Here is a 25,522-nt window from a genome sequence, read left to right as displayed (position 1 = left end):
TATATATCATGATATGGCTCACGTATGCAAAATCATGTTAAATAATCAAATTAATGTTCATGCCATTGAAACAAATGGTTATGTTAAATGTGCTGTCAAACCAAACTGAAATTTTCAAATAATATTCCTTAAAATGTTTCATACCTTATTTTGTTTGTGAGTTTTGAAATAAAATTTGTCTTGTTATCCTCAATTTAGACATCGGAATCCACTGGAATTTCAAGACACTCAACTCCTCCCCCCACCTGCTCACATTGTCAACTGCTCAACGATAGAAAATGATGTCGTGACACATTTCAGGTATGAAGGCTAAAAAAAAATCTCTTTCTCAAGCCAAAAAAAGCAAAAACAAAGCAGTTCTATTATCTCTGTATCCCATATTTGTAATGCAAATGTAAGTGCTAATTCAATAAGTCAAATTAGAAGTACAATTACCTACTTTCAGCTTCAAATGTGTGCTTTTGAGATTTTATCAATTTACCTACACTATGTAAGGATTATTACAGCCTGAACCTATCATTATGAATTTCTTTTGGCTAAATGCTTATGAAAAACTTGAACTATGTTTTAGAAAGGGCAGTTTGCATATCATTCGCTTTTTTTTGGAAAGCATGGGGAAAAAAGACAGGATATTTTGTTTGTTTGATATCTGAGTTTGCTGAATCTTTTTGGGCACCTTGTGTGTATGACACTTTAATAAACTAATCAATCAATCAATCATGCGTGTTATGTTAAAATGCATTGTTCAACACTCACTACGAGGGCTTCACAGCAGCCGGTGGTGCACACTAACCTGAGATGACATCACTGTTGGAGGAGATAGCGTAGCGCTCATCGAAGACAAACAGTTTCCCTCGATAGAAGCCCTCTGGGAAGCGCTCCAGGTATTTGTGAATGCCGCCTTTCAGCTGGTAAACCTCCTTACACACATCCTGGAGCAGGAGAGACGATGATAGTAACACCATGCTGCATGCTGGGTAATTTTGCCTTTGTCTGGCAAGTCTGACTATTAAACCAGACACTTTAGCAGGCAAAAAACACTGTTGTTTGTACCATCCTTTTGGCAGGGAAAATAGTGAAAGCAGCAGAAAGTGAACAAAATAGTAAGTTTACTCTCCTGGGCATAAGGCAAGAGAGGCACACTGCCATTGTTTGTTTATGGTTGGATTGGATAGATATGGTATGTTTATAATAGCATAATAATAATAGCATAATGTGTATAATAGCCTAACAAACATGAACTAATTCTTGGCCTAATACAGTGAAAAAATAAAGAAAACTGTCATCCTGTAGTTTGATGAACTCACTTTGGAGCGGAGGTAGGCGGAGGCGCGCTCACAGCGGATCCCTCCTGTACAGTACATCAGCACCTTCTTGTCTCTGAACAGCTCCAGGTTCTGGTCCACGTAGTCCGGGAAGTAGCTGAACTTACGGATGTTAGGGGCCAGACAGCGACTAAACTGCCCCTGCAGGGAAAGAACAGTCACAAGATGCATTATCAATATAGTGGCCTACGATTTGTCCTATTTAATCATGATAAAGTAAGTTATACTTTATTGATCCCTGTGGGGAAACTCTCTTTTTGGAGGTTTTTGGAACAACTAAAACCCGCTTACTTAGCTAACTCGCTGTGTTTGGCGGTTGTGGTTTTTCAGTTTATCTAATGGGTTTTGAAAAGGTTTCATAAACCCAAGGGTCATAGAACTTCCTCAACCCAATTCTTCTTATATTTATTCCAAACAAACCGCTGTTGCTGCTGCCAGAAGCTTGGAAAGCATCACTTTCTGTGCGGCACGGGATTTTTTCCAGGAAAGAGCTACCAGACACCAGGTGTTTAGAACAGCAGATGGAGAAGCTTTCATCAAGTGGATATAGGCTGAATCACTATTGTGTGATATCAATTGCCGATAGAGAGCAGCAAAACAGACATTTATTTATATGAAAATGTGGCAGATTATTACTTTAACTTGTAGAATCAGTTAACTGAAAGTCAGCAGATATCAGTAGGAACAGGACACATTACGTACAATTTTACTTTCATAAAAGTTGCGGCAGTCCAGCAGGACGGTGTCGCTGCAGGAATCCCCTTCAGACAGGAGAGCCTCCACTTCTCTGTGAAACTCTTCAGGGTCCAAGTGAATTCCTGAGAGGAACAACAGACATGACTAACAACCACAGTCAGGACGGACACATTACATACAGCTGTGGAAATTGAATGAGTGTCCAGGCTTTTTTCATTTGTAGCTGATTGGTTTGTTGATATGTTTTTGTTCCTTTTACAAGCCGTTGTAACTTTGTTGAGGAAGGTACAAAACAATTATAGCCATTATTGATATTATTATTAGTTGTAGTAGCAGTTGTTTTAGTATTATTAGTGTAGTTTTATTGTTTACACTCAAACAGTACCTGCCAGTTGGTAGGAGATGACATCAGGATCCACTCCCATGGGGACGATCTCCTTATAGACTCCCACCTTCAGGTCAGAAAAACACTCTGCACTGCCATCACTAGTCTGAACACACACACACACACACACACACACACACACACACACACACGGTGGGAATAATAGTTCGATTTATATGAATCATAAATTCACACACAGTACACAGTTTGTTATGGTTTTGGATAACTTTGTTTAAGGCTGTGATTTGTTTTCAGTTATTTCTTGGTCTAAACCTATTTCTAGCATCACAGCAATACTCACCAGTCTATGTAGGTATTAGTCTGATGAAACTAGACTTTAAGAGACTGTTTTGCATAAATGCATTCATTCAAAATAAGTTAGTATGGAAAAAGCTATTTTACAGTTTTGCAAATTAAATTGATTATTTATTTATTATTCTATTTGCATATTTGTTGAATTTGTACAATTATTAGTTATGTAAGAATTTCTTTAGTCAGAAACAGCCCAAGTATTTAATTATGATAAAAACAAACAAACATAGGAAGTGTCCGTGTTTCTTTTTCATCTTGTCCAGAGGGAGTCTGGGCAGCTGAGGGAGACAGAGCTGCAGCTGTATCAGAACAGCAGGATTTTACTTAACAGCACATTTATTTTGTATTTAGGCTTACAGTTAACTAGGTAACTATCTACTAAATTTGTCCCTCAAATCCCTTTATATGTAAATAATGTGCATATTTAACATTTCTATCTTTTAATATTAAACATGTTAATTTAAATTATTTATTTTGTTATGGCCCGTTTGGTCTTTTTATAAATATTTCTACATATATATGCATCTTGTAGTCAAGTCAAGCAAATTTGTATAGCCTTTAATCACAGTTACAGTCTAAAAGGGCTTCACAGCGGCCACATTAATGCAAAACTAAAGTAGAAGTAGACAAGGCAGGTTGAGGGAAAGTGTGAAAAAAAAAAAATTACAACACAAAATAACTCCTCAAATTCATGTTATCTAACAATGTAAATGTATCTGAGGGCAGATTTTTCCTGTAAACCCAACTAATCAACTATACAAAGTCTCAGGTTGCTAACACCCTGACTCCCAGTGAGTCAACTAAGGTGGGAGGGATGTAGACAGATGCATCAGCAGCAATTACGGCTTCTTTTGAACTTATTCTGACCTTAAAATCCTCTTCTTCCATGGTCTTGAAGAGCGGATGTGAGCGCATCGCCTTGATGTACAAGTCAGTCGCCACTTTGGTGCCGCCGACCGTCCCGTTGACTCCTTCTGTCGCCACCCTCACCTGAAGAAGAACGCATAATCATGATGTATTTTTTGAATACCATTAAAGCAGATTAAATAAACATGGCTTTTCTTTTTTGCTATTACAGAAACATGAGTTAAAAGTCTCAGTCTATTCCCAATGTAAACACTCTGCAGTCTCCATGTTGGAGGCAGGATAGGAGACTTTATTTACCTTGCCAGTCAAGTGGAGCTTTTCACACAAAGCTTTCTGCCAGGCACAGATGACATGTGGCTTTTCCACCTGACAGTAGTGGTAATACAGAAGAACCTGGCCTGGACCCCTGATAGACAGGAAGATAAGGAATTACACAGAGACACATCACCACTTATTAACACAGTGTATATTGACATGCACGATAATTATAAGGATTGTTTTCAATATCGATATATATTATTACCTCCGCCAAGGAGGTTATGTATTCGGTGCCGTTTGTTTGTTTGTTTATTTGTCAGCAGGATTACGGAAAAACTACTGGCCCAATTATCGTGTAGGGTGTAGCATGGGGCAAGGAAGAACCCATTAAATTTTGGAGTGGATCCGTATATTGGTTGCGCTTGCACATTTGCATATCATAGAAGACTGGACTATTGGCCTTGGCGGAGGTCTGCTCTCTCCGAGTGCCCTTCTAGTTCTCAAAAACATTGTGGCTTGCCATACTCTTCCTCGAAGAAACACCAAAGAGGAGCCGACAATCATAATTCGGTTTGTGAATAGAGAACACAAAACCGAATTATTAAAGCAGGCCAGAAAGCTGAAGGGGACGGGAGTGGATATATATATATATATATATATATATGTATATGTATATGTATATGTATATATCGATGTGACTCACGTATGTAAAATAATGTTAAATAATCAAATGAATGTTCATCCCATTGAACTGAATGGTAATGTTAGGTGTCATGTCAAACAAAAGTTAAATTTTCAAATAATATTCCTACCATACCTCATTTTGTCAGTGTTTTTAAATAAAGTTTGTTTGTTATCACCAATATAGACAGCAGTATTGTGTGTCACAATATCCCAAAATCACCATAACATCAAGATATGATTCCACTGAAAGACGATAAACGATACTGAATTATCACCCAGCCAGAGACGCATCACTACGTATTAACAGGGTATATCGACATGCATAGTAGGGATGGGACGATATGTTCATCAACGATACGATTGAACAACAATATGTGACTGTGCAGAATTATGTTTATGTAAACAACAATTTAAAAATGTCATTAAAAAGTGCAAATAATATAATTTGGATGGAGATCTTGTGAAATTGTGATGGTCAAGCCGTCTCATTTGTGATTAATACAGCAGAATAAAATGTAGCTGATATCGCTATTCATTATTATATATTGAATTTCAATATATCGTCCCATTCCTAATGCACAGTATTACAATGCACAACTGAGCCAAAATGGGAAAGCCAGAACTTGGTACTTTTGCAGCTGCTCATTGGTGATGTGACCGGTGTCGGGGATCCATACAGAAACATCCACTGGCTCTGACTCATGCACACTCAGCTGCTGGGGTTCAGCTTCTCTTTCCAGCTGGCTTAACAGACGCTCAAAGGTGGACTCTGTCAGCTGCTGGATTTCAGTTTCATGAGTCCTGGCCACGTGTTTGTGAATGGAAGACGGTTCCTTGAAGGTCTGACCGCAGCAGGACCAACATGATGGACTGCTGCTTCCTTCCTCACAGCAGCTGTCTCTCTTGGACGCCACATAGGCAGCAAACGTCTGCAAAGGAAGAAGTAAAAGAGTAATGTGTTGTTAGCATGGCAAAGTCTGAAACATCCCAGTTATTCTCTGGGTTTGTGTTGTCACTCACCCTTCTCCTGCAGAAGGCGTAGTACTTCCTTATTGTGGCAGAAAATTGAGGTTTCTCTTGTTTTAATGCATGCGGCATGAAGGTGTCAACTTCCAAGTCGGTGAACTCTGTGCAAGGCTTATCATCTGATGCCATGGCTTGCAAAATATTAGTCAAGAGTACTTCAGCTAAGTTACTAGACTTGTTTGCATTTACAGAGGACAAGCTCTGCTGTATCTAAATGCTTGAACAGTACCCAATTACTTCCCTGTCATTCAGATTAACGAAAAAATCGCCAACTCCTGGAAAACATCCACAATTAAGCGTTAAAATAACATATAATCCATATTTTAGATGTATCCCTATCACCAACCGTGCGGCAGAAAACCAGCGGTGAACATCGGAAGACTAAAGGCGGTGCACAAGTACCACTTCCTGTTGAACCCTAACTGCACCGGTTGTGCCTCACTTGAATCTGACCGCTATTATTTTTCTGCAGCGGCCACTGAAACATCTCGAAGCTTCTTAAGCTGACTTCTCAGTTTGTTTAATATTAACTTTATAGCCGAGTTATCCTACAGTTTTCAGTAAATTGGTGTTAAAATGTCCCGGAGACGACACAGTGACGAGAATGACGGTAAGTTGCACGTTACGCCAGAGGAGTAATTCTGATGCTAGGCTAACAGGCGGCAGCTAGCTAGCGTGTAATCGTTAAGCTTTGGTTTGGAGCATTATCGCGTGCAACTTGATGTTAATTCATTAGTTTGCGAGGCCGTGTTCACGTCGTGCTAATGTTACTCAAACAAACGCATAACAATGAACGCCCGGTGCTAAGATAACGATGCCCCGGACGTTTCCCTCCATCAGCACGACCTGCTGGAGACCGGGGAGTCTCAGCAAAGTTGCCCATGTAACGGTGCAGTTAAGTTAGCTTAGCTGGTACGCTTACTGCTAGCTACTGGGTTAGCTAAGCAGTGTAGTTAACATGGGGGCGGTAACCAAGCCTGCTGCGGAGCATGGCAATCCCCCCGTGTGAGTAGTTTGCATATTGGCTGACGCTAATTTACATCTGTATTTGCCCTAAGGTTTGATGTGAACCACTTAGGTTTGAAATTTTGATTACTGATGAACACTTAAGGCTAGCAGTAATTTGTGGTTTCAGCAGGTGCTGCATTCTGGTTGGCAAGTGGTTTTGAGCAAGTGCTCTAGATCAGTGGTTCCCAAATTTACTTGAGAGAATTTCAGAGGGTCCCCAGAAAAATTAGCAATAGTTAAATTTCACTATTATTTCAATTCCTAGAAGTTGGGGACCCTCAATACAATGGGGTATATAAGTTATAAGGATGACTATTTTGCTCACAGGTTCACTCTCTGCCCTGTTGATATCACCCTATCACAGTGGTGGAAAGTAACTAAGTACATTTAGTCAAGTACTGTACTTAAGTACAATTTTGAGGTACTTGTACTTTACTTGAGTATTTCCATTTTATGCTACTTTGTACTTCCACTACATTTTAGAGGGACATATTGTACTTTTTACTCCATTACATTTATTTCACAGCTATAGTTACTAGTTACTTTTCAGATCAATATTTTATATTTAAAACATTTGATCATCTTATAAAATAACTATAAAATAGCATTGTTATAGATTAGACTACCCAAAAGTATAGCTAAATTGTTAAGATTAGCTTCACGTTGACAACTTTGAAATGCTGCTTACATGTACATGTATGTCAATAAATCAGTATTAATATTCCAATAATTTATGAAAAATATAACTCTAATTGGGGACAGTTTGCATAATGAGTATGTTTACTTTGATACTCTAAGTACATTTTGCTGCCAATACTTATGTACTTTTAGTACGAGTAAGATTTTGAATGCAGGACTTTTACTTGTAATGGAGTATCTTTACATTGTTGTATTGCTACTTTTACTTAAGTGAAAGATCTCAGTACTTCTTCCACCACTGCCCTATCAACAGTATATACAGTTATCATTCCGTACCAAGTCAAGTCTAATAACAAACTCTTCGATGGGGTTCCATAGCACAACATTTTTAATTTTATTAAATGGGGTCCGTGGTCTAATGTGGATCTATTTGTGAGGGTCCATGATATGAAAAAGTTTGGCAACCTCTGCTCTAGATAAAATGGCAAATGTTTCTAATTCCGTTCACTCTGTGATATGACATTACTCTTCTTGAAATGCTGCTCCACCCTCTCAGGAGGTCAGTCCCACAAAAGGAGGAGAACATCTGAGCCCATTGAAATTGAAGACCGCCTGGAGTCGTTGATATGTCGTGTGGGAGAGAAGGTAATGGGTCTGATGTGACATTTGGCGTACCTTACTGTGTGTGCCGTTAGTGTATTTTTATTTTTACACATTTTCAGCATGGGTGGCCCAAATGGGGATCGAGCCCTTGACTCTGGCAGTGTAGTTCCTTACTCCATCCATTGAGCTGTACAGTAACAGGACTATATCACTGTTTGATCCACTGGACACATGGCCAAATTGCACTGGGAATCGCAAACATATCCACCAGTACCATACAAGTTTTGGTCTTTATTGGTCTTTATGAGTGAGTAAATATTGAAAAGCTTCAAATTGTTGGATTCTGGAATCTCAGCTTTTCTACTATTTTTTGGGGAATTTTTATTGAGGAAATCACTTCAGCATGGTCTGAAGGCTTGTTATCAGCATGGCTTATTGCACAATGGAATGTGCTTTCATTCAGCAAAGAAAGTTTTAGAACAAAGTGTTGCTTTGAAACTAGTATTGAATTTGGCGTAACAGAATTGGTGTTGTTATCAAACAGTCAAACATTACAGCATGGAAATAATATTGCCACAGTTAGGAGTTCTGTTCCCAGTGTAGCTCAGTGGGTAGAGTAAGGCACTAACAGTGGGCCAGGGATAGGGACTCATCACCCACCCATGATGAAAATGTACTGATTTAACAGTTTTTACTTGATCTAACTTGTTAAATACTACAGATGCTGCATCAAACAGTTTGCTCCATGTTACTTTCTTTACATACTTTCTTAAGTTTATTTAACAGGGGCCATGTACAATAAAAAAAAACACAAACCTCCATGAAGTCTGATGCATTGTAGAGAGATACAGCCAAACAGCTAATTTTCATCCCCACTTCTGGGCAGGTGAACAAAAGTACCATATACTGTACATACACAACAACAAATGTTCGATGTTTGCTCCCCACAGAGTACATCGTCCCTGGAGAGCAACTTGGAAGGCCTGGCGGGCGTCCTGGAGGCTGACCTTCCCAATTACAAAAATAAAATCCTCCGCATTTTATGTGCTGTGTAAGTTCATTCCACTGACCCTACACACTGCGAGTCCTGTAGCTCTTTCTTGGCGTTTGACTGGTGAAATGCTCAAAGTCACTTGAAGGGAGTTCTCACTGAGGTGTGTTTTGTTTTGTTTTCAGCGCCCGCCTCCTACCTGAGAAGCTGACCGTCTATACGACTCTAGTCGGCCTCCTCAACGCCAGGAACTACAACTTTGGCGGCGAGTTTGTGGAAGCCATGATCAGACAACTGAAGGAGACTTTGAAAAACAACTTGTACAATGAAGCCGTTTACTTGGTAGGCTGACCAGTTGTATGAAACATACGAATTACATAGGTTTTTTTTATTTTTATTTTTTTAATTTAACCTTTATTTAACCAGGCAGGTCAATTAAGAACAAATTCTTATTTACAATGACGGCCTAGCAAGAGGACAAAAGGACCCCTTGAAGGGTAAAGGGAAAAGGGGACAAAAAAAAAAAGAAAAACACGCAAAAGAAACTAAACAAAGAACAATCCAGATAAGACTATCAGACACAAATGTTACATACATCGCAGAGGCAAAGAAACCCAACACAGAATGGGAACGGGGAAATAATCAAAACACACACCAAATAAACAACCAAATTAAGTTACAAGTCATGAAGCAGAACATACAAATTTCTTTGTCAGATAAAAGGCTGGGTGACAGCTGCAGGTGTGAACAGCTCTGCAATAGAGTCCTTAAAAGTAGTGAGGGAGATTAATTTGTCCAGTTTCAAAGTCTTTTGCAGCTCATTCCAACTGCTGGGAGCAGCAAATTGGAAGGAGGACTGGCCAAAAGAAGTATTATACCCAAAGGTATATATCGCTGCCCTTGTTTATCTTTTAACATAATGTGTCTTTTTTTTGTAGGTGCGGTTCCTGTCTGACTTGGTCAACTGTCATGTGATCGCTGCTCCCTCCATGGTGGCCATGTTTGAGAACTTTATCAGTGTCACTCAAGAGGAAGACGTACCACAGGTAGCTAAATGGTTAAGGCGGGGTAATAAAATGATTCATCCTACACTTAAGTAATTAAATACAATTAATTTAATTAACTTTATTGATCCCTTGGGGGGAATCGGGTCATCACAGCAGTAAAGAATAGAGGAATAAAGGATAGAAAAATACAATAGTATAAAAATATGTTTTAAAGTTAAGATGTCTTTGTGATGAAATGAGGTTTCTAGAGAACTCCAGGTTAAAGTTTAAAAAGAATTGTCACCATCATAAGTATCGACAGATTTACAGACTGACAGATATATGCAGATTTATAAGTTCATACTGTTCTATAATGGTTACCATGGGGATGGTCTGCATCCTTGGTTCATGGTTGAGGTTATTTGGTATTGTTTGTGCGGTCAGGTTCGGTCGGACTGGTTTGTGTATGTGGTGCTGTCCTGTCTGCCCTGGGTCGGTAAGGAGCTTTACGAGAAGAAGGATGTGGAGATGGACCGGCTCCTCAGCCAGATCGAAGGCTACCTGAAGTAAGATGGCTGACTTGTTTTTTGTGCTTTCTAACTCGCCATTGTATATATTTTTTTATTTATTTCTGCCTATCTTTCTGTTTTCCTTTGTCTTCTTCTGTCTTGCTCTGTCTTTCATTCTTTTGCTGTTTCTTTGTCTTTCTTTTGCCTGTTTTTTTTTCTTGCTTGCTCTTTGTGGATTTCTTTCCATCTTATTTCTGTGCAGTCTTTCTTTCACTTGCTTTTCTTTTTGCTTCTCTTTGTGTTTTTTCTTGGTTGCTTGCAGTGTTGATTTCGTATTTAATCAGGGCTTTAATCCAGTTGTCAGAATCATCCAGAATCATGAGGCCATTAACCCAATGCTAGGTTTGTCCTCAAAGTCTCAGGGTGCTACCCCTAATATTACATTGTGTTTTTTCTCAGGAGGCGAGTAAAGACGCACGTTCCCATGCTGCAGGTGTGGACAGCAGAGAAGCCCCACCCACAAGAAGAGGTGAGAGAAAGATGGCAGGGCTCAGTTTTCAAGTACAAATTATTGTACATGAAAATATCTGCCATAAAATCCTACGATAAATTTCAGATTGATCCAATTTCTCCATTCAACTAATTAGTGGGCAGTCTCGCTCCAGCGATGTGCCGGATGTTAGAGTTAAATGACAGTTAATTTGAGAAAGTAACACATAGTTTCATGATTTCATAGTAATTTCACGACACTGCAGGACACCAAGCTTTCTTATAATATTGATTGATTGATTGATTGATTTTATTTGACAGATTTTAAAGTACACATAGGTTTGAAGGCCCTTAGGCCACAACCTTACGCATATAAAATTGTCGAGGAATTCAACACACAAGTCAAGAAGACTTATTTCCATTGTGGTGCTCGTTGTAAAAAGCAATGGTCAACACAGGCAGGTCTTGGCAATGCATGAATCACTTAAGACATAAAAAAGATTAACATATTCATTATATAAAATAACTTACATTAAAAAAACGCATTCATTAATAATTGAGCAGCAGCTCAGCAGCCATCTCTTCACTGCTCTTTTAAATTGGTTAGGAGTGACAATTTCTTTAATATGGGATGGCAATAGATTCCATTCTGTAGCTGCCGAGTACAAAAAGGTGTTTTTCCCTGATGCACTCTTAAACCTACAGGGGACAAAATCTGTTACTCTAGTGACAGTCTAGATCAAAACTAGTTTACCTTTTCACATTTAAATGGAGCAGTATAAATGTATGATTGGCTGCTGATGAGTGATGTCAGTTAAATATTAAGTTGCAGCCAACTTTTCCACGCCAACAGATGATGAAACGATGCAACCATGGTCAACATTGGCTGACATTTCACTTGTAGAAAATAACTGGCATTGTACTGACGTTGTCCTTATTTCTATCTTTATTCTTATCTTATTATCTTTGATGGTTCTTCCACTGGAGGGACAGTCTTTAAATTGTACCCACTTTCTCTCCCTGTCCTTCCCCCAGTACCTGGACTGCCTTTGGGCCCAGATCCAGAAGCTAAAGAAAGACCGCTGGCAGGAGCGCCACATCCTGCGTCCGTACATCGCCTTCGACAGCGTGCTGTGTGAGGCGCTGCAACACAACCTGCCCCCCTTCACCCCACCGGGACACATGCCCGACGCCCAGTACCCCATGCCCCGGGTCGTCTTCCGCATGTTTGACTACACCGATGCCCCTGAGGTATGAATACCTATCAATACTCTGAGATTTTGTTTTATTAGCAAAATGAATTGAAACGTATCAAAAAAGCTTCAAAACGCTGGATTCTTAAAATGAGGTTGTCCTCTTATTAAGGGCTTTCAAGTAGTTTCTTCTACGAAAATCACCTGAATGTGGTCTGATTCTTTTAGAATATCAGATGACATATCTGTACCTGTAACATATAATGAAATCTTTTAGAGCTTGTATCAATTTCGAAGCGTCAAAACCTAAATTGGAAATACAGCTAATCAGCAAAGGTGCTGGAGATACAAGTAGTCTATCTTTATCCTCCTTAGCATTAAAAAGTTATTGATTTTTGCCCGTTTACAGTGTGTTGACAGTGGAGTCAGCCAATATGTAGCGTAGTTAATATGACTAATATGGTTAGGACAAAATGCATGATTAAATCTGGTTCACCAATCGTCTAAAAAGACACGGTTCTAATGACACGCTGTCAGTTATTTCATTATTTTTCCTTATCCAGTGGCCACAAACTCTTCCTCTCTTCATCCTCAGGGCCCCGTTATGCCTGGCAGCCATTCTGTGGAGCGGTTTGTCATAGAAGAAAACCTTCACTGTATCATCAAGTCTCACTGGAAAGAGAGGAAAACATGGTGGGTAGTAGATCACAGTTCACTTTGTTAAGTCTGAAGGTGCAACATGAACGCTTCCTCAAATGTCTGAAGTTTAAATCTTCTTTTTCCCCTTTTTAGCGCTGCGCAGTTACTCAGCTATCCAGGGAAAAATAAAATTCCCCTCAACTATCACATCGTGGAGGTATGGCTTTTTGTTTTTTTGGCCCAACGACAAATAAGAGATTTGAAGTTGGCTCCGGTGTAGAAAATGCATATCTATGTTTCTTTCCTTCAGGTGATCTTTGGAGAACTTTTCCAGCTGCCAATGCCGCCCCACATTGACGTCATGTACACCACGTTGCTTATTGAACTCTGCAAACTGCAGCCAGGATCGTTGCCCCAAGTTGTATCCTTGGTCAAACTGTAGTGGCGATGCTTTGTGTTTCATTGAGGTCAACACCAATTCATTTTCATCCTACTTCACCCCTGAAGGTTTTTGATCTGTCTTCAATATGACCAGATTTAAGGGATTTTTACATTCATTGTGTGATGTTGTTACCTTTGAACTGCAGAAAAAGATGTGGACACAAGGGGTGCAACTGACGATTATTCTTGTTAACGATTTATCTATCAATAATTTTTTCAATTAATCATTTAGTCTATAAAATGTCAAAATAATGTCAAATGCCCATCAAAAGTTACCAGAGTCCAAAGTGATTACTGTGACTAAGTGACTTACTTAGTCTGACCAGGAGCCAAAAAAAAGTATTCATTTTATAATGATATGAAACAGAGAAAATCAAACAAATCTTAGCATTTGTGAAGCTGTAACCAGCAAATGTTTGGTGTTTTTACTTTACAAATGACTAAAACTGATGCTTAATCGATGATCAAAATTATAATCGTTTAATTTTCTGTCGATCGATTAATCAACTCATCGTTTCAGCACTAGACAGAGCAAACCTTCCCTGGCTAAATAAAGCTTAAAAAAGTATTGATAGAGGAAGCATGAAGATCTAGACAGGGTGTTTGTAGAAAAATTCTCCACTTTATATGAGAGTTCGCCTTGACTTCTGTCTGCTAGCTGGCCCAAGCCACAGAGATGCTGTATATGAGACTGGACACCATGAACACCATCTGCATAGATAGGTGATGTAACTGCACCGGTTCATTCTTCTTTTTACTAGCCAATGGAAAAGCTCCAGTGAAATGGCTCTTGTGTATATGGAGTAATACTATAATCTCGTCTCTTCTGACATTTCCAGACTAATGAACTGGTTTTCTCATCATTTGAGCAACTTCCAATTTCGATGGAGCTGGGATGACTGGTGAGTGATTATGTAATTTGATAATGAGCATTTATAGGGATTTAGATGATTTTTGCACAGTAGTAGGAAAAAAGTGACTGAAATACTTGTAGATGTGAAGGTATGCGCAGTACGATAATGTGTCTTCTCTTCTCTTAAGGGCCGACTGCTTGACCGTGGATGCAGACAAACCCAAGCCCAAGTTTGTCAAGGAGGTTCTGGAGAAAAGCATGAGGTATTAAATCTCTATTCAGATGTTTTCTCTAAGTTATGAATTAGCAAATGAGGTGAAATCAATGCTGTTAAATCTAGTTAGACATGGGGAAATAAATAAGTATGGTGTTAAAAATACTGTTGGTGTTAATTGTTGGCAGTGTTGCTGGCAACTACATTGCCTGAAAATTTTACATCATGTCATGGCCTAATAGCTGAAAACAGGAAATTGCCAATAGCCAAGTGCTGGTAAAATTTTGTCTGTGGCTGGTGAGTTTGCCTACTCTACAAGCTGTTTTGGTAACCAATCATTATTTGGAAGTCTTTCTTTATTCTGAAAATCTAATTGGCTGGTAAAATAGTGACTGTGGCTAGTGAATTTTTGGTTTACTAGCCACTGTGGCCGATGGGGAGGGGGACACCTTCACATTATTCATTTTTTCCCAGTATTCTCTCTCATTGATGAAACGTTAATGTGCTTTCTCTTTGCTGATCAAGTTGAACATTTCTCACACTTTCACATCACATTGTACTTTTTCTTTTTTTTTATATATACAGTACTGTGCAAAAGTCTTAGGCACCCAAGATTTTTTATATAGATTGTGTCTTAGATGTTTATTCATTTTTTTTTCTGCATTAGTGTGTCAGTAGACTGCTCTTTATAGTACATTTTTTGAATTTGAATTTAGAAACTTTTCATTTAATTATTTTTGAAAGCATCTTCGCTTTACTTTTTTTCTTTTACATGTGCCTAAGACTTTTGCACAGTACTGTACATTTATACTATATTGTTGTTATATATATTCTGGAATTATCGTATTTTTCTCCTTGAAGCTGAAAGTGTCTCCTCTTTAAGCGAAGCCGTCTGTTGGCTCTCCTCCTCAGGCTGTCGTACCACCAGCGGATAGTGGACATCGTCCCTCCCACCTTCTCTGCCCTCATCCCAGCTGAACCCCTCTTCCATTACAAATACGCAGACGAGAGCAATTGTAAGCACAAATTTTAATTTCCGGTTATGCAATACGACCGAATCATCTGCTAAAGCTGCCTGCGGAGCATTTTCATGAATCTAATCTTTTTGTACTAGGGCTGGGCGATAATTCAATATTATCGTTTATCGTCTTTCAGTGGAGTCATATCATGATGATATGAAGATATTTTAATATCGTGACACACATTTCTGCTGTCTAAATTGATGATGACAAGCAAATTTTACTTAAAAACTCTCATAAAATGAGGTATGGTAGGAATATTATTTTAAAATTTTAGTTTTGTTTGACATCACACCTAACATCACCATTCGGTTCAATGAGATGAACATTAATTTGATTATTTAACGTGATTTTGCATACATGAACCATATCGTGATATATTTTGATATCAAGAAAAATCCTTATGATTATCATGATATTGATTTCAACCATATCGCCCAGCCCTATTTTGTACATGTGTTGCAGTTTGAAATTAATTGTTATTTATTCTGCTAGACTCCAGTAATGTTACTATAATGTCAGCTCTTGGGTTAACACTCGTATGCTTCCAAGGAAGTTGTTTGGGAGTTACTTTTCCCTTTTTAGAATACTGAAGTAAGTTACTGAAATAAACAGGATACAAATGCTTATACTAACAGCAATAATAATGGTGATTACTATATTTGGTTATCTCTTTCTTTAGCAAAGTCAGTGCTGTAAAATAAAGAGAAAAAATACACTATATATTAACTATATTAAAATATATTAACAATGCATTGAAGTGCAGTTCTAGTGATTCCCTATTCACCGACGATTACCATCATGGTTGCACCTCAGCCATAAGCTTACCGACCAAATCAGTTTTGTTTACACCAAATGGTTTAACATGAAGGTATGATCTAAATGTAACACCCTCCCGCCTCGCAGCTTCATTACCGGGTTACGCAGTGTGCATCACCATCGGCAACGCCATCAAGAACCGAGCGTCCAATGAGGAGATCATGACCATCCTCAAGGAAGTGCCCAACCCCAACCAGGAAGATGATGACGGTTAGTTTTTTTTTATCACAGGCAAATTTTCTAGATTTTTCCAGGTATTTCTTGAATACCTCTGCGGGAAAAAAACATTGAATTATCACCCAAAAACAGTACTATTTATTTTTACATTTGGTTATCATTGGTTATGAAGGACATTCCACTATGTTGGATGAGTGATAACAAAAGGAGAGATCTGAACAACTTCATCTCTGATAAAACAATAAAGGAAATGTATAATTTTTCTGCAGTGGTTGGGTGTTTAAATTCCACAATATATAAGAAGGAAAAAGACCAGAGAGGAAGATGCAATGATATTAGAGTCTTTCCTTTTGCTGTCATTCCTCCAACAATGGTCTTTTAAAAAAGACATTTTTACATTTGTATGTGTTGGAGAGCAGAGTTGTATTTTTCCACCCTCGATGTTACAGGTCTGTGGATTACAGCACTTATTTGCAATTCACCGGAAATGTTCCAGTTTGTGCAATTTAACGAGTTTGATTTGACATTTAGCTCTTCCTTATCAGCCCGATTTTTTTGACATTTACTCGACAGGGTGAGATTATCGTCAGGTAAAGTAGCTTTCTCTTTCTTGGGTTTTACTTACTGTCTCCTTTCCTCCCTTCCCTCCCTCGTTCTCCTGTATTTTCTCTCTCTTTTTTCCCCCCTTTGCTCCTGCCTCTGTCTCTCCTCTTCCAGACGAGGGGGAGAGCTTCAACCCTCTGAAGATCGAGGTGTTCCTGCAGACTCTGCTCCATCTGGCAGCCAAGTCCTTCAGCCACTCCTTCAGCGCTCTGGCCAAGTGAGTTTACCCGCCGTGAAAAACCTTGCAGCCCCGCCAGGCTTCCCTCCTCCTGCAGTGGGTTTATCAAAAAGCATCACAGGAACAAGATCAGGACTAGGTGTTGCTACCTTACTGGAACCATACTGACTCTTGGTGTTAGGGTTTTTTTTGTTTTGTTTCTTGTAAAGAAATTTTACCGAGAAAGGAAAAAAATTAGCAAACATTTTAACATTCAGTACTAGGGCTGCAGCTAACGATAATTTTCATTGTCGATTAATCTGTTGATTATTTTCTCAATTAATCGATTAGTTGTTTGGTCTATAAAATGTCAGAAAATGGTGAAAAATGTGGATCAGTGTTTCCCAAAGCCCAAGATGACGTCCTCAAATGTCTTGTTTTGTCCACAACCCAAAGATATTCAGTTTACTGTCATAGAGGAGTAAAGAAACCAGAAAATATTCACATTTAAGAAGCTGGAATCAGAATTTTGACTTACTTTTCTTAAAAAATTACCCAAACTGATTAATCGATTATCAAAATAGTTGGCGATTAATTTTATAGTTGACAACTAAACGATTAATCGATTAATCGTTGCAGCTCTATTAAGTACAAAGTCTATTTTCCTTTTTAACATAGTAACACCTCTTCCATCCCACACTTCCCCTCGATCGAAAGGTTAAGAGAGAGATAAATAAGATGAATAGGTGAGAAAAAAAAGACCAAGGGTATTGATGTCATAAATGCACAAATATAGAAAAAAAGATCCAATAAGTACATCAAATTATATAACAGGGTCTTTGTTTTTAAAGTATTAAATGATATCGAAATGCTTCAAAATGTTAGAGCCTTCCTCATTGTGGGCATATCTAGCATGGAAATCAATGGAGCAGTCAGATTCTGTTCAGAAAAGCAGATGGCATGTGTAAATGTTAATTGATAATGTTTTACTGTACGGCATATTGAAACGTGCGGCCATTCTACACAGAAGGGTATTTTCGCGTATCCTTTATTTAATCAGGTATTCTGACAAAAGTATACAGTATAATTCAGTCACATGTTCCAGTAGTCAAACAGCAGGCAACATACAGGAACATCCATTATATAATGCAATTATAAACATCGCAGACAGTGTGAAATGTTATTGCTTTAAAATAATTGAGGAAGGACACAGAATTCTAATTTGGAAGTGTTTTACCATCTGTTCCATTTATGAGATGCACAGTACCAGAAAACGCCTTGCCAAGTTCAGAATATATACAACGCATAAGACATATACAAGTATTTACAATTAAGCAGTCCTCTGATCTGTTGCCATATTTACTGGATTTAAAAAACAGTACAGATATGAAGTACACACAGGCTTAGCTTCAGAAGTAGAGCCTCATAGGTAAAGACCAGACAACTTTGATTCAGTGTGGAAGAGGCAGCATGTGAAAACACAATGTCTCCATGGTCAAACACAGACATGACTGTTGGATTGCACAATCTGTTTTCGATATTATCAGAAGAGAAGTTTGTGTTTTTGTTTCTGTGCAAAAATACAGTTTTATCAAACAGAAAGTGTAATTTTAGACCCTATATTGAATGAATGAATGAATACCCATCGCTCACAAACACGGCCTTCACTCCATGAAGTCAACAGAGTGAGGTGTTTCAGGGTGAGGCTGGGTGAGGCAGGGTGAAGCAGGGTGAAGCGGGGTGAGGCGGGGTGAGGCGGGGACATAAAGGCGGGCGGAGAGCCAGCGTTGTCATGTGGGACATGAAAGTGACTGGCTTCGCCCCCCAGACGGGTTTACTGCACCTCTCTGATGTAATTACCAGATGAAAAGCGGCATCACCTCTTTATTCATGCGCCCAGTTAAATGGGATTTTAAATTATAATTAATGAATTGCTGTACATGTTTTTTTGCTTAACTTACTTACAGATTCAAGAAAAGTCTGTACTGTTTTTGTTTGTTTTTTTTTGTTTTTTTGTCTAAGAGCCAAAATACCATCCTGTAACCTTCAGGTTACAGCATGAACCAATCTAAGTGAATTTTGAGCAGAGAATGTTTTGGCTATTTCTTTTTCACTAACTTAAAAAAGTTCCACAATAAGTTGCAAAAATATTCAAAATATCTCCTGTGAACTTCTATCATTATACATTTTAAAAAAATCACTCTTTCCAAAAATACTAAAACTAGACCTGAACATAAATAAAAACAAAACTAAAACGAAACATTTGTTAAAAAAAAAAAAAAAAAAGAATAAAGTAAAACTATCAAGCCCACACTGAAAACTAAAACAAAAATTGAATACAATTTTGTATTCAGTGCTAAATTGAAATAAATATTTAAATCTATATAAAAATAAAGACTAATGAAAAATCCCAAACTCTAATAACCCTGGTTAGTCCATTCATCCCATGAATCCTACAGCACTTCATAAATTAGCCGGCTGTTTCTCCAGAAGCCTTGACCTTCAGAGGCGGCGATATCCTCAGCAGAGTTCAGCGGTCGAACGCTAACCGCGAGCGTGAATACGAATGAGTTTTCTATCGAGCGATCCCAGACTCTCCGTTCTCATGAGCGTTCCCTGTCCGACTCCTCCAGGTTCCACGAAATCCTGAAGACCCTGACGGAGAGCGACGAGGGGAAGCTGCACATCCTGCGGGTCGTGTACGAAGTCTGGAGGAACCATCCGCAGGTCTAATAAAACTCTTTTTCTGTGTTTTTTTTTTTTAGCACTATCATGAGTTCAAAGCTGACTCCCAACTTCTGTCACATCTCAATTTCTTCCATTTGTCTCCATCTTTCCTCCTTAAATCTCTCTCCTGTCTCTCTGCCGTCTGTCCTGTCACTCTCAAAGCTACAGCGCCTCACATAAAATATTCAGACCCCTTGACTTTTGGCACATTTTGTTCTGCTATTAAGTTATTTAAAAATGCATTTATTACAGATTTTTCAGTCTGAGTTCTATGCAAAACACTCTGTTCTATCAGAGTGAGAACAAATTTGACGAGAAGTCAAGGGGTCTGAATAGTTTTGAGAGACTATCTATAGAGAGGCGGTTGTTTCTTCCTACAACAGGCTGAAGCCAAACTTTGTCGATATTATCATGTTTGGACACCCATTCTTTTACATCAATGGTTCTCAAACTTTTTCTGTCATGCCCCCTTTTGGAGGAAGAAACATTTTCATGCCCCCCCGCCCCAACAAAATGGTGACAAAATGGGCCAAGTTTAACTTAATTGAAATAACATCAAGATCATGAACATTCCTTTCACCTTTCTTTCAGTAATTTATCTTGTGCAAATAAGAAAAGCAACTTATACTTCAACTTTATCAAACCACTTTTTGTGACATTTGTCACTAGATTGCTCCATCAGTCTGTGATTTTTGACGGTGCTTTGAAAAATCAAAGAAAATTTGCAATCACTTTGCTAGAACAATCACTTGACTTGTATTTTGGTTGATTACCGTCGCACTTTGTCTTGTTTGTCTCGGAAGCTTCCCTTGTTTTTCTTCTCGTCCCTGTCAAATATCTCTCCATTCTGTAGACCTACAGACTCTCTGTCTGAATGAACACCATTGCTAACGTGAAAGCACAGTTTGTTTATTGTTCCACACTACATTGGGGGGGGGGGGGGGGCGCCACACACTTTGAGAAACGCTGTTTTACATTAAGTGGTCATTATTACTACATAAGGGATGATACATATTTTGAAATAATGGTGTAATAGTAATATTGACTAAGGATGTAATAACTCATTAGAAGTATGCAACTATAAGTTATTAGTTAATATTATCACATCAGTTAAGTTATGAAGTAATAATGTCTGATTAATGTAACAATGTGATGTTATTACTTTATCCAGAATTACATTATTATAGCAATGTGTTTTATTACATTTCCATCCATTTAGAGGAATACTGTAGTACATTTTAACAAGTAATTGCATTATCCATTGCTACACACTCCATTGTGAGCTATATAGTTAATGATGGGAATAATGGAAATACTATACTATTCCCAGAGATCAGCTGTCAATCAAACAGCTTGGATTTTCCTGTTGATGCAGTTTGAGTTTCTCTTTTCTTTCTCTGTTCAGCCATGGTGGCTATCACTGCTCATGCTAACTACCCAGTTCTTCTTCTGTTTATTCCAAACAAACTGGAAACGTAAAAAACACATAATTTTTGTCAGGAAAGAGCTACCAGACAGCAGGTGTTAAGAACAGCAAATGTAAAAGCTTTCATGAACTGGATATAGTTGGTTAACATGAAGTGTGTCTTGGCTGCATTGTAGATGATCGCGGTGTTGGTGGACAAGATGATTCGGACACAGATCGTGGACTGCGCCGCCGTGGCCAACTGGCTCTTCTCTCAGGATATGGCTCATGAGTTCACCAGGTGGGACACGAGACACGGACAGAGACACACATTTAACCAAATGGATGGACTGTGTTCTCACAGTGTTGATGCAGTATTTATTTTTGGCTTCCTGCCGAGGGCTGGTAAACTAAAAACTTTATGAACTTGGTTTAGGTTTTACATTTGGGAGATCCTGCACTCGACCATCCGCAAGATGAACAAACATGTCCAGAAGATCCAGAAGGAGCTGGAGGAGGCCAAGGACAAGCTGGAGAAACAGCAGCATAAGAGGGTAACTTTTTTTTTTATCTTGTTCTGCTGGTTAATCTATTAATTTTTCCATTTTCGTACAAGAGGTCTGAACCAAGTGGGAAATTAGCACCAGCCAAATGCTTGTAGATTTTGGCTGTAGCTGGTAAATTTGTCTACTCTACCAGCAGCCTGATTCTGAAATCTAGCTGGCTTGTCAAGTGATGAAGGTGGTGAATTTCCAGATGCACCAACTGTTATGGCTGGTGGGGGAGAAAGAGCACAGACTCCAAACAGTTGAAAAAAAAAAACTGAGCCGACTGAGCATAACATTATTCATATCTCACCAGCATCAAACATCACACAGCATCAAAGAGTTTCAGTTGACGGCTACGGCTTTGGGAGGCAGAGCAATAGAGATGTAATGTCAGGGAAGAGGTGAGGAACACAAGACAGCAGGTATCTCTCCATCTCAAGCATCTCATTAAAAACAGGAGATCCTGAAAAATCACAGTCCAAGGTATTGTCACAGGAAGATGAAAATCAATTCTAAAATATTCTGGTGAAAATAAAGTATAAATCAAAGAGCCAAAGTTAGAGCCAGTCAGGATTAGACATTTCACTCTATACCTGGGTGCTATCGAATCATTTTCTCCAAATCAAGTCTGTTCTTTATTAAGCAATATTTAATTAGTAAAAGGAGGTAACGGTTGTAGTATTGTCAGAATTTAACTATAGATCTTTACATTTTAGCACCGATTTCTCACAAAACTCCCATAATCCTCTTTTCTTAAGTAAATTAATTTTGAGGCTTGTAGAATCAACTTAATTTTCCTGAAAACACCAACTGCTGATGAAAATAATCGATAGTTGATATAAGATGTCAAAAGTTCAAGAGTTTTCCCCCCACAAAAGAAACTGAGAGTAACTATTGTGATCACAATATCTACCACAATAATTTAGTTAATTATTTTAGCCACAGTTGTGTACTGAATTTCAGACACAAATATCTTAAATTTGTGTGTGTGTGTGTGTGTTGGCCAGCAGAGGGACAGCGGTGACGACGAGGACATGGAGAAGAACAGTGAGGATGAGGAGGGTCAGCTGGAGGAGCAGATCGAGAGGCTGCAGGAGAAGGTGGAGTCGGCCCAGAGCGAACAGAAGAACCTCTTCCTCGTCATCTTCCAGGTAGGAGGGCCCCTCTGCTTTTTTCTTGGCAGCAGAAGTCTTAATGTTAGACAAGTAGACCAGAGAGTAAAAGGTTGCCAGTTCAAATCCCCAAACCAGGTAAGATTCCTGCTGGTGTCCACACCCAACACCAGAAGTTAATTTGGGCAAACAGAATAAATCTACAGACGTTTTTCTCTGCTGCAGCCTTCTTGTGATTTAGGCAGCTAAGACAGGTGGTTTTGTCTTGATTTATTATTATGATTTACATAAAAACCTGCTTAGTGCAGCTTTAACGGGCCATATGAGTCCACACCGCTTTAAATCTTGTTTTGTCCCCTGGCAGCGTTTCATCATGATGCTGACGGAGCATCTGGTCCGCTGTGAGACGGGCAGCGTGGACATCAGCACGCCCTGGTACAAGAACTGCATCGAGCGGCTGCAGCAGATCTTCCTCATGGTAAAACACTGACAGATACACACACACACACACACACACACACACACACACACACACACACACACACACACACACACACTGCTTGAAGGATTTACTGACTGGTGATATTTCTCCTTAGCCTGGTTCCAGACTCCTGAATCGCGTCCCACCCACTAGCCAGATTTTGTCGAGCGTTTCAGAGAGTCTGGAGTTTCCCTCGTCAACGGGTTTGTTCTCGCTTAGAGAAACAGTTGAGTCAATCGGTGCCTTTGTGGGCGGGACTTAAGTTTGAACCAGTCGTGCAATGGTTTTTCATTTACAGAATATATTTCTTGAATTGACCAGGAAATTGTCTTTTGTATAGACAACATTTTCTTGTCAAAATTGACCGATATTGTAAAGTTGGTAAATCCGCTGGTCTAACCGTGGATGTAGAGGCTAACTGGCTGCAGCATCAGTAGGTGCGGTTGCATGAGCTATGTTTTTTTATTCTGAATGAAATCATTCTGATTGAGGATTCGCCCTGCAGGTGTTTACATGAGCACTACATAAAAGGATTGCATGTTGTGCGTTTACATGCTCCTCAGTATGTAATCAGAATAAAAGTTTCTGACATGCGCAAAATACAGAATCCTGCACCCTAACATGGGCTTACGTTTTTAACAGATGGACCTGCGTCGTGTGCTTGGCACCATTATTGAATTACTGCAACACTTTTATTAGAACATACGACTCCAAAAGTGTCAGCAATAGACATTTTGTTTTGCATCGCGATGATTCAAATTCTCCTAGAAAAAAAGTAAACTTACGTCAAATGGCCGAGCGTGTGCAGAAAGAGTATAGATAGGTCAACCAAATAGAGTGATCAGAAAGTTTATCTGCCAAACGGATTATGAAAAGGGTTTATCCCACCATCACTCTCAAATGGAAACGTCAGAAACAGAAAAATGGCTGACTAGGAGTCAAAATGGCCGCTCGCTCAGTGTGAATATCAGGCTAATTTCCCCGTCTCTCCGCAGCACCATGTGACCATCCAGCAGTACATGGGAACCCTGGAGAACCTGCTGTTCACCGCCGAGCTCGACCACCACATCCTGGCCGTCTACCAGCAGTTCTGTGCCCTGCAGCTCTGAGCTGACACACACATACACACATACACACACACACACACACACACACGCACACAGAATTGGAACAAATGTACCTATGCTAACTTTACTTCGAAGCACACACAGGCATACACACAAAAACCTACCAGCTCTTGCATCAAGAATCTCCTCATTACACTGTTTTTTTGTTTGTTTTTTTTTACTTCTACTTTGTGTACAGGTGCCATTCAGTGTGTCAACCATGTACAACCACAACTGAAGACATTTTGAAAGTAGGAATTCAAACAGAAACCAGAAGTCTGTTTGGTGGATCCCCTGCCATTAATTTGCTGTAGTGTTTAGCTTTTATTTTTTATTTTTTTTGCTTGTTTGTTTTCCAGTTTCGTTCATTTTTACTACATGATGCTCGTATTCCTATGAATGGGTCTTTTTAAAAACTTGCTGTCTGAGTCAAGACGGAGCTGGGAAAAAAAAAACGAGCATAGAAAAAGGGCGATTTCAGGTCTGCTCTGATTGATTCTGAATCTAGAGAGCGCTCTACTTTTTTATATGTATTTTATGTGGAATTGGGAAATTATTAAAACTCTGTAGAGTCTTTATCTGCCTGTTTTGTTTTGTGTCACGGTCGTCTCCGCGGGGAAAACCTCACACTGTTTCCCACTGTGTGACACTCTGAAGCCATGATGAAATCCTTTGAAACGTCTTCCTCTCTTGTTTTTTGTTCCAACGATTTCCCCGAATTCCTGTTCTTGTTTTTGAAAGTTTAGGTTATCTGAGGTTACCGTCTGATAATGAAATACAAGTGTGGGTTGTGTTTTCAGTGTGTTCATTTTTAGGATCACTTTAATCATCATGTAAAATAATGTACAGGAATTTGTCTTGGTGACATTGGTGCAGGGATAAAACAAATGAACAGAAACAAGAATTTCAGTGGTGTTGAGAAATATTTCTTTACCTTTAACAACAAACAGCAGAACTAAAGGTTTCTAAAGTCTTGACAAAAGATCTTGTGTTTGTGTAAATGACTTGGACTGAAAGTGATGAGATTTGTTCCACCAGACTTGGGACTTGACTTGAGACTTGTGCCTCAAGACTTGGGACTCGAGCAAAATTGACTCGGTGACACCTCTGGTAAAAAGACGTTAATAACGTAGCTCCATATTAAAAATAAACCAGGGCGTATCGATCAGAGCAGGTCTTCTTTTTCATGTCTCTGTTTTCCTAGTCACCACAAAAAAATAAAAACTTCAGTGGGAGTTACCATTTGGGCT

General features: G+C 39.0%; 2 protein-coding genes across 3 annotated transcripts; one reads left to right on the top strand and one right to left on the bottom strand.

Moving 5' to 3' along the window:
* Window positions 1–793: 793 nt before the first annotated feature.
* LOC139651427 (thiosulfate sulfurtransferase/rhodanese-like domain-containing protein 2) lies at window positions 794–5,682 on the bottom strand (the record flags this gene model as incomplete). Its single annotated transcript, XM_071528327.1, has 8 exons — window positions 5,548–5,682; window positions 5,158–5,456; window positions 3,883–3,991; window positions 3,586–3,708; window positions 2,407–2,512; window positions 2,028–2,143; window positions 1,308–1,466; window positions 794–932 (listed from the first exon to the last, which is right to left on the bottom strand). Coding segments are annotated over exons 1-8 (1,186 nt in total), but the record flags the coding sequence as incomplete, so codon positions are not given.
* A 280-nt stretch (window positions 5,683–5,962) lies between these two features.
* On the top strand, window positions 5,963–25,512 carry LOC139651422 (nuclear cap-binding protein subunit 1). Of its 2 annotated transcripts, none has more exons than XM_071528323.1 (23): window positions 5,963–6,163; window positions 7,757–7,845; window positions 8,754–8,854; window positions 8,980–9,136; window positions 9,733–9,840; window positions 10,225–10,346; window positions 10,749–10,818; window positions 11,814–12,029; window positions 12,567–12,664; window positions 12,764–12,827; window positions 12,921–13,031; window positions 13,710–13,774; window positions 13,891–13,953; window positions 14,093–14,167; window positions 15,031–15,134; window positions 16,044–16,166; window positions 16,851–16,953; window positions 19,527–19,620; window positions 21,223–21,326; window positions 21,462–21,579; window positions 22,584–22,724; window positions 23,050–23,163; window positions 24,162–25,512. In XM_071528323.1, exons 1-23 carry the CDS (start codon window positions 6,130–6,132, stop codon window positions 24,273–24,275), a joined length of 2,388 nt encoding a protein of 795 aa, XP_071384424.1. In that variant the 5' UTR covers window positions 5,963–6,129; the 3' UTR covers window positions 24,276–25,512. The 2 variants fall into 2 exon arrangements, with proteins under 2 accessions (XP_071384424.1, XP_071384423.1); XM_071528322.1 differs by having other exon boundaries at window positions 22,581–22,724.
* The last annotated feature ends 10 nt before the right edge of the window (window positions 25,513–25,522 follow it).

This window comes from Centroberyx affinis, unplaced genomic scaffold (genome assembly GCF_046629955.1).
Source record: "Centroberyx affinis isolate AG114_WGS23_722 - 3 ecotype Tasmania unplaced genomic scaffold, CSIRO-AGI_Caff_v1 ptg001660l_1, whole genome shotgun sequence".
Classification (NCBI taxonomy): Eukaryota; Metazoa; Chordata; class Actinopteri; order Beryciformes; family Berycidae; genus Centroberyx; species Centroberyx affinis.
Note: the sequence above shows the minus strand (reverse complement) of the source record. Positions and strands in the feature narration are given on the sequence as shown.

Excerpts from the sequence above, each read along its gene's own strand:
- LOC139651422 (XM_071528322.1), top strand. The coding sequence starts at position 6,130 with ATGTCCCGGAGACGACACAGTGACGAGAATGACG. Across the intron at positions 9,841-10,224 it reads AAGAGGAAGACGTACCACAG|GTTCGGTCGGACTGGTTTGT; the intron begins GTAGCTAAATGG and ends TTGTGCGGTCAG. Across the intron at positions 12,665-12,763 it reads TGGAAAGAGAGGAAAACATG|CGCTGCGCAGTTACTCAGCT; the intron begins GTGGGTAGTAGA and ends TCCCCTTTTTAG.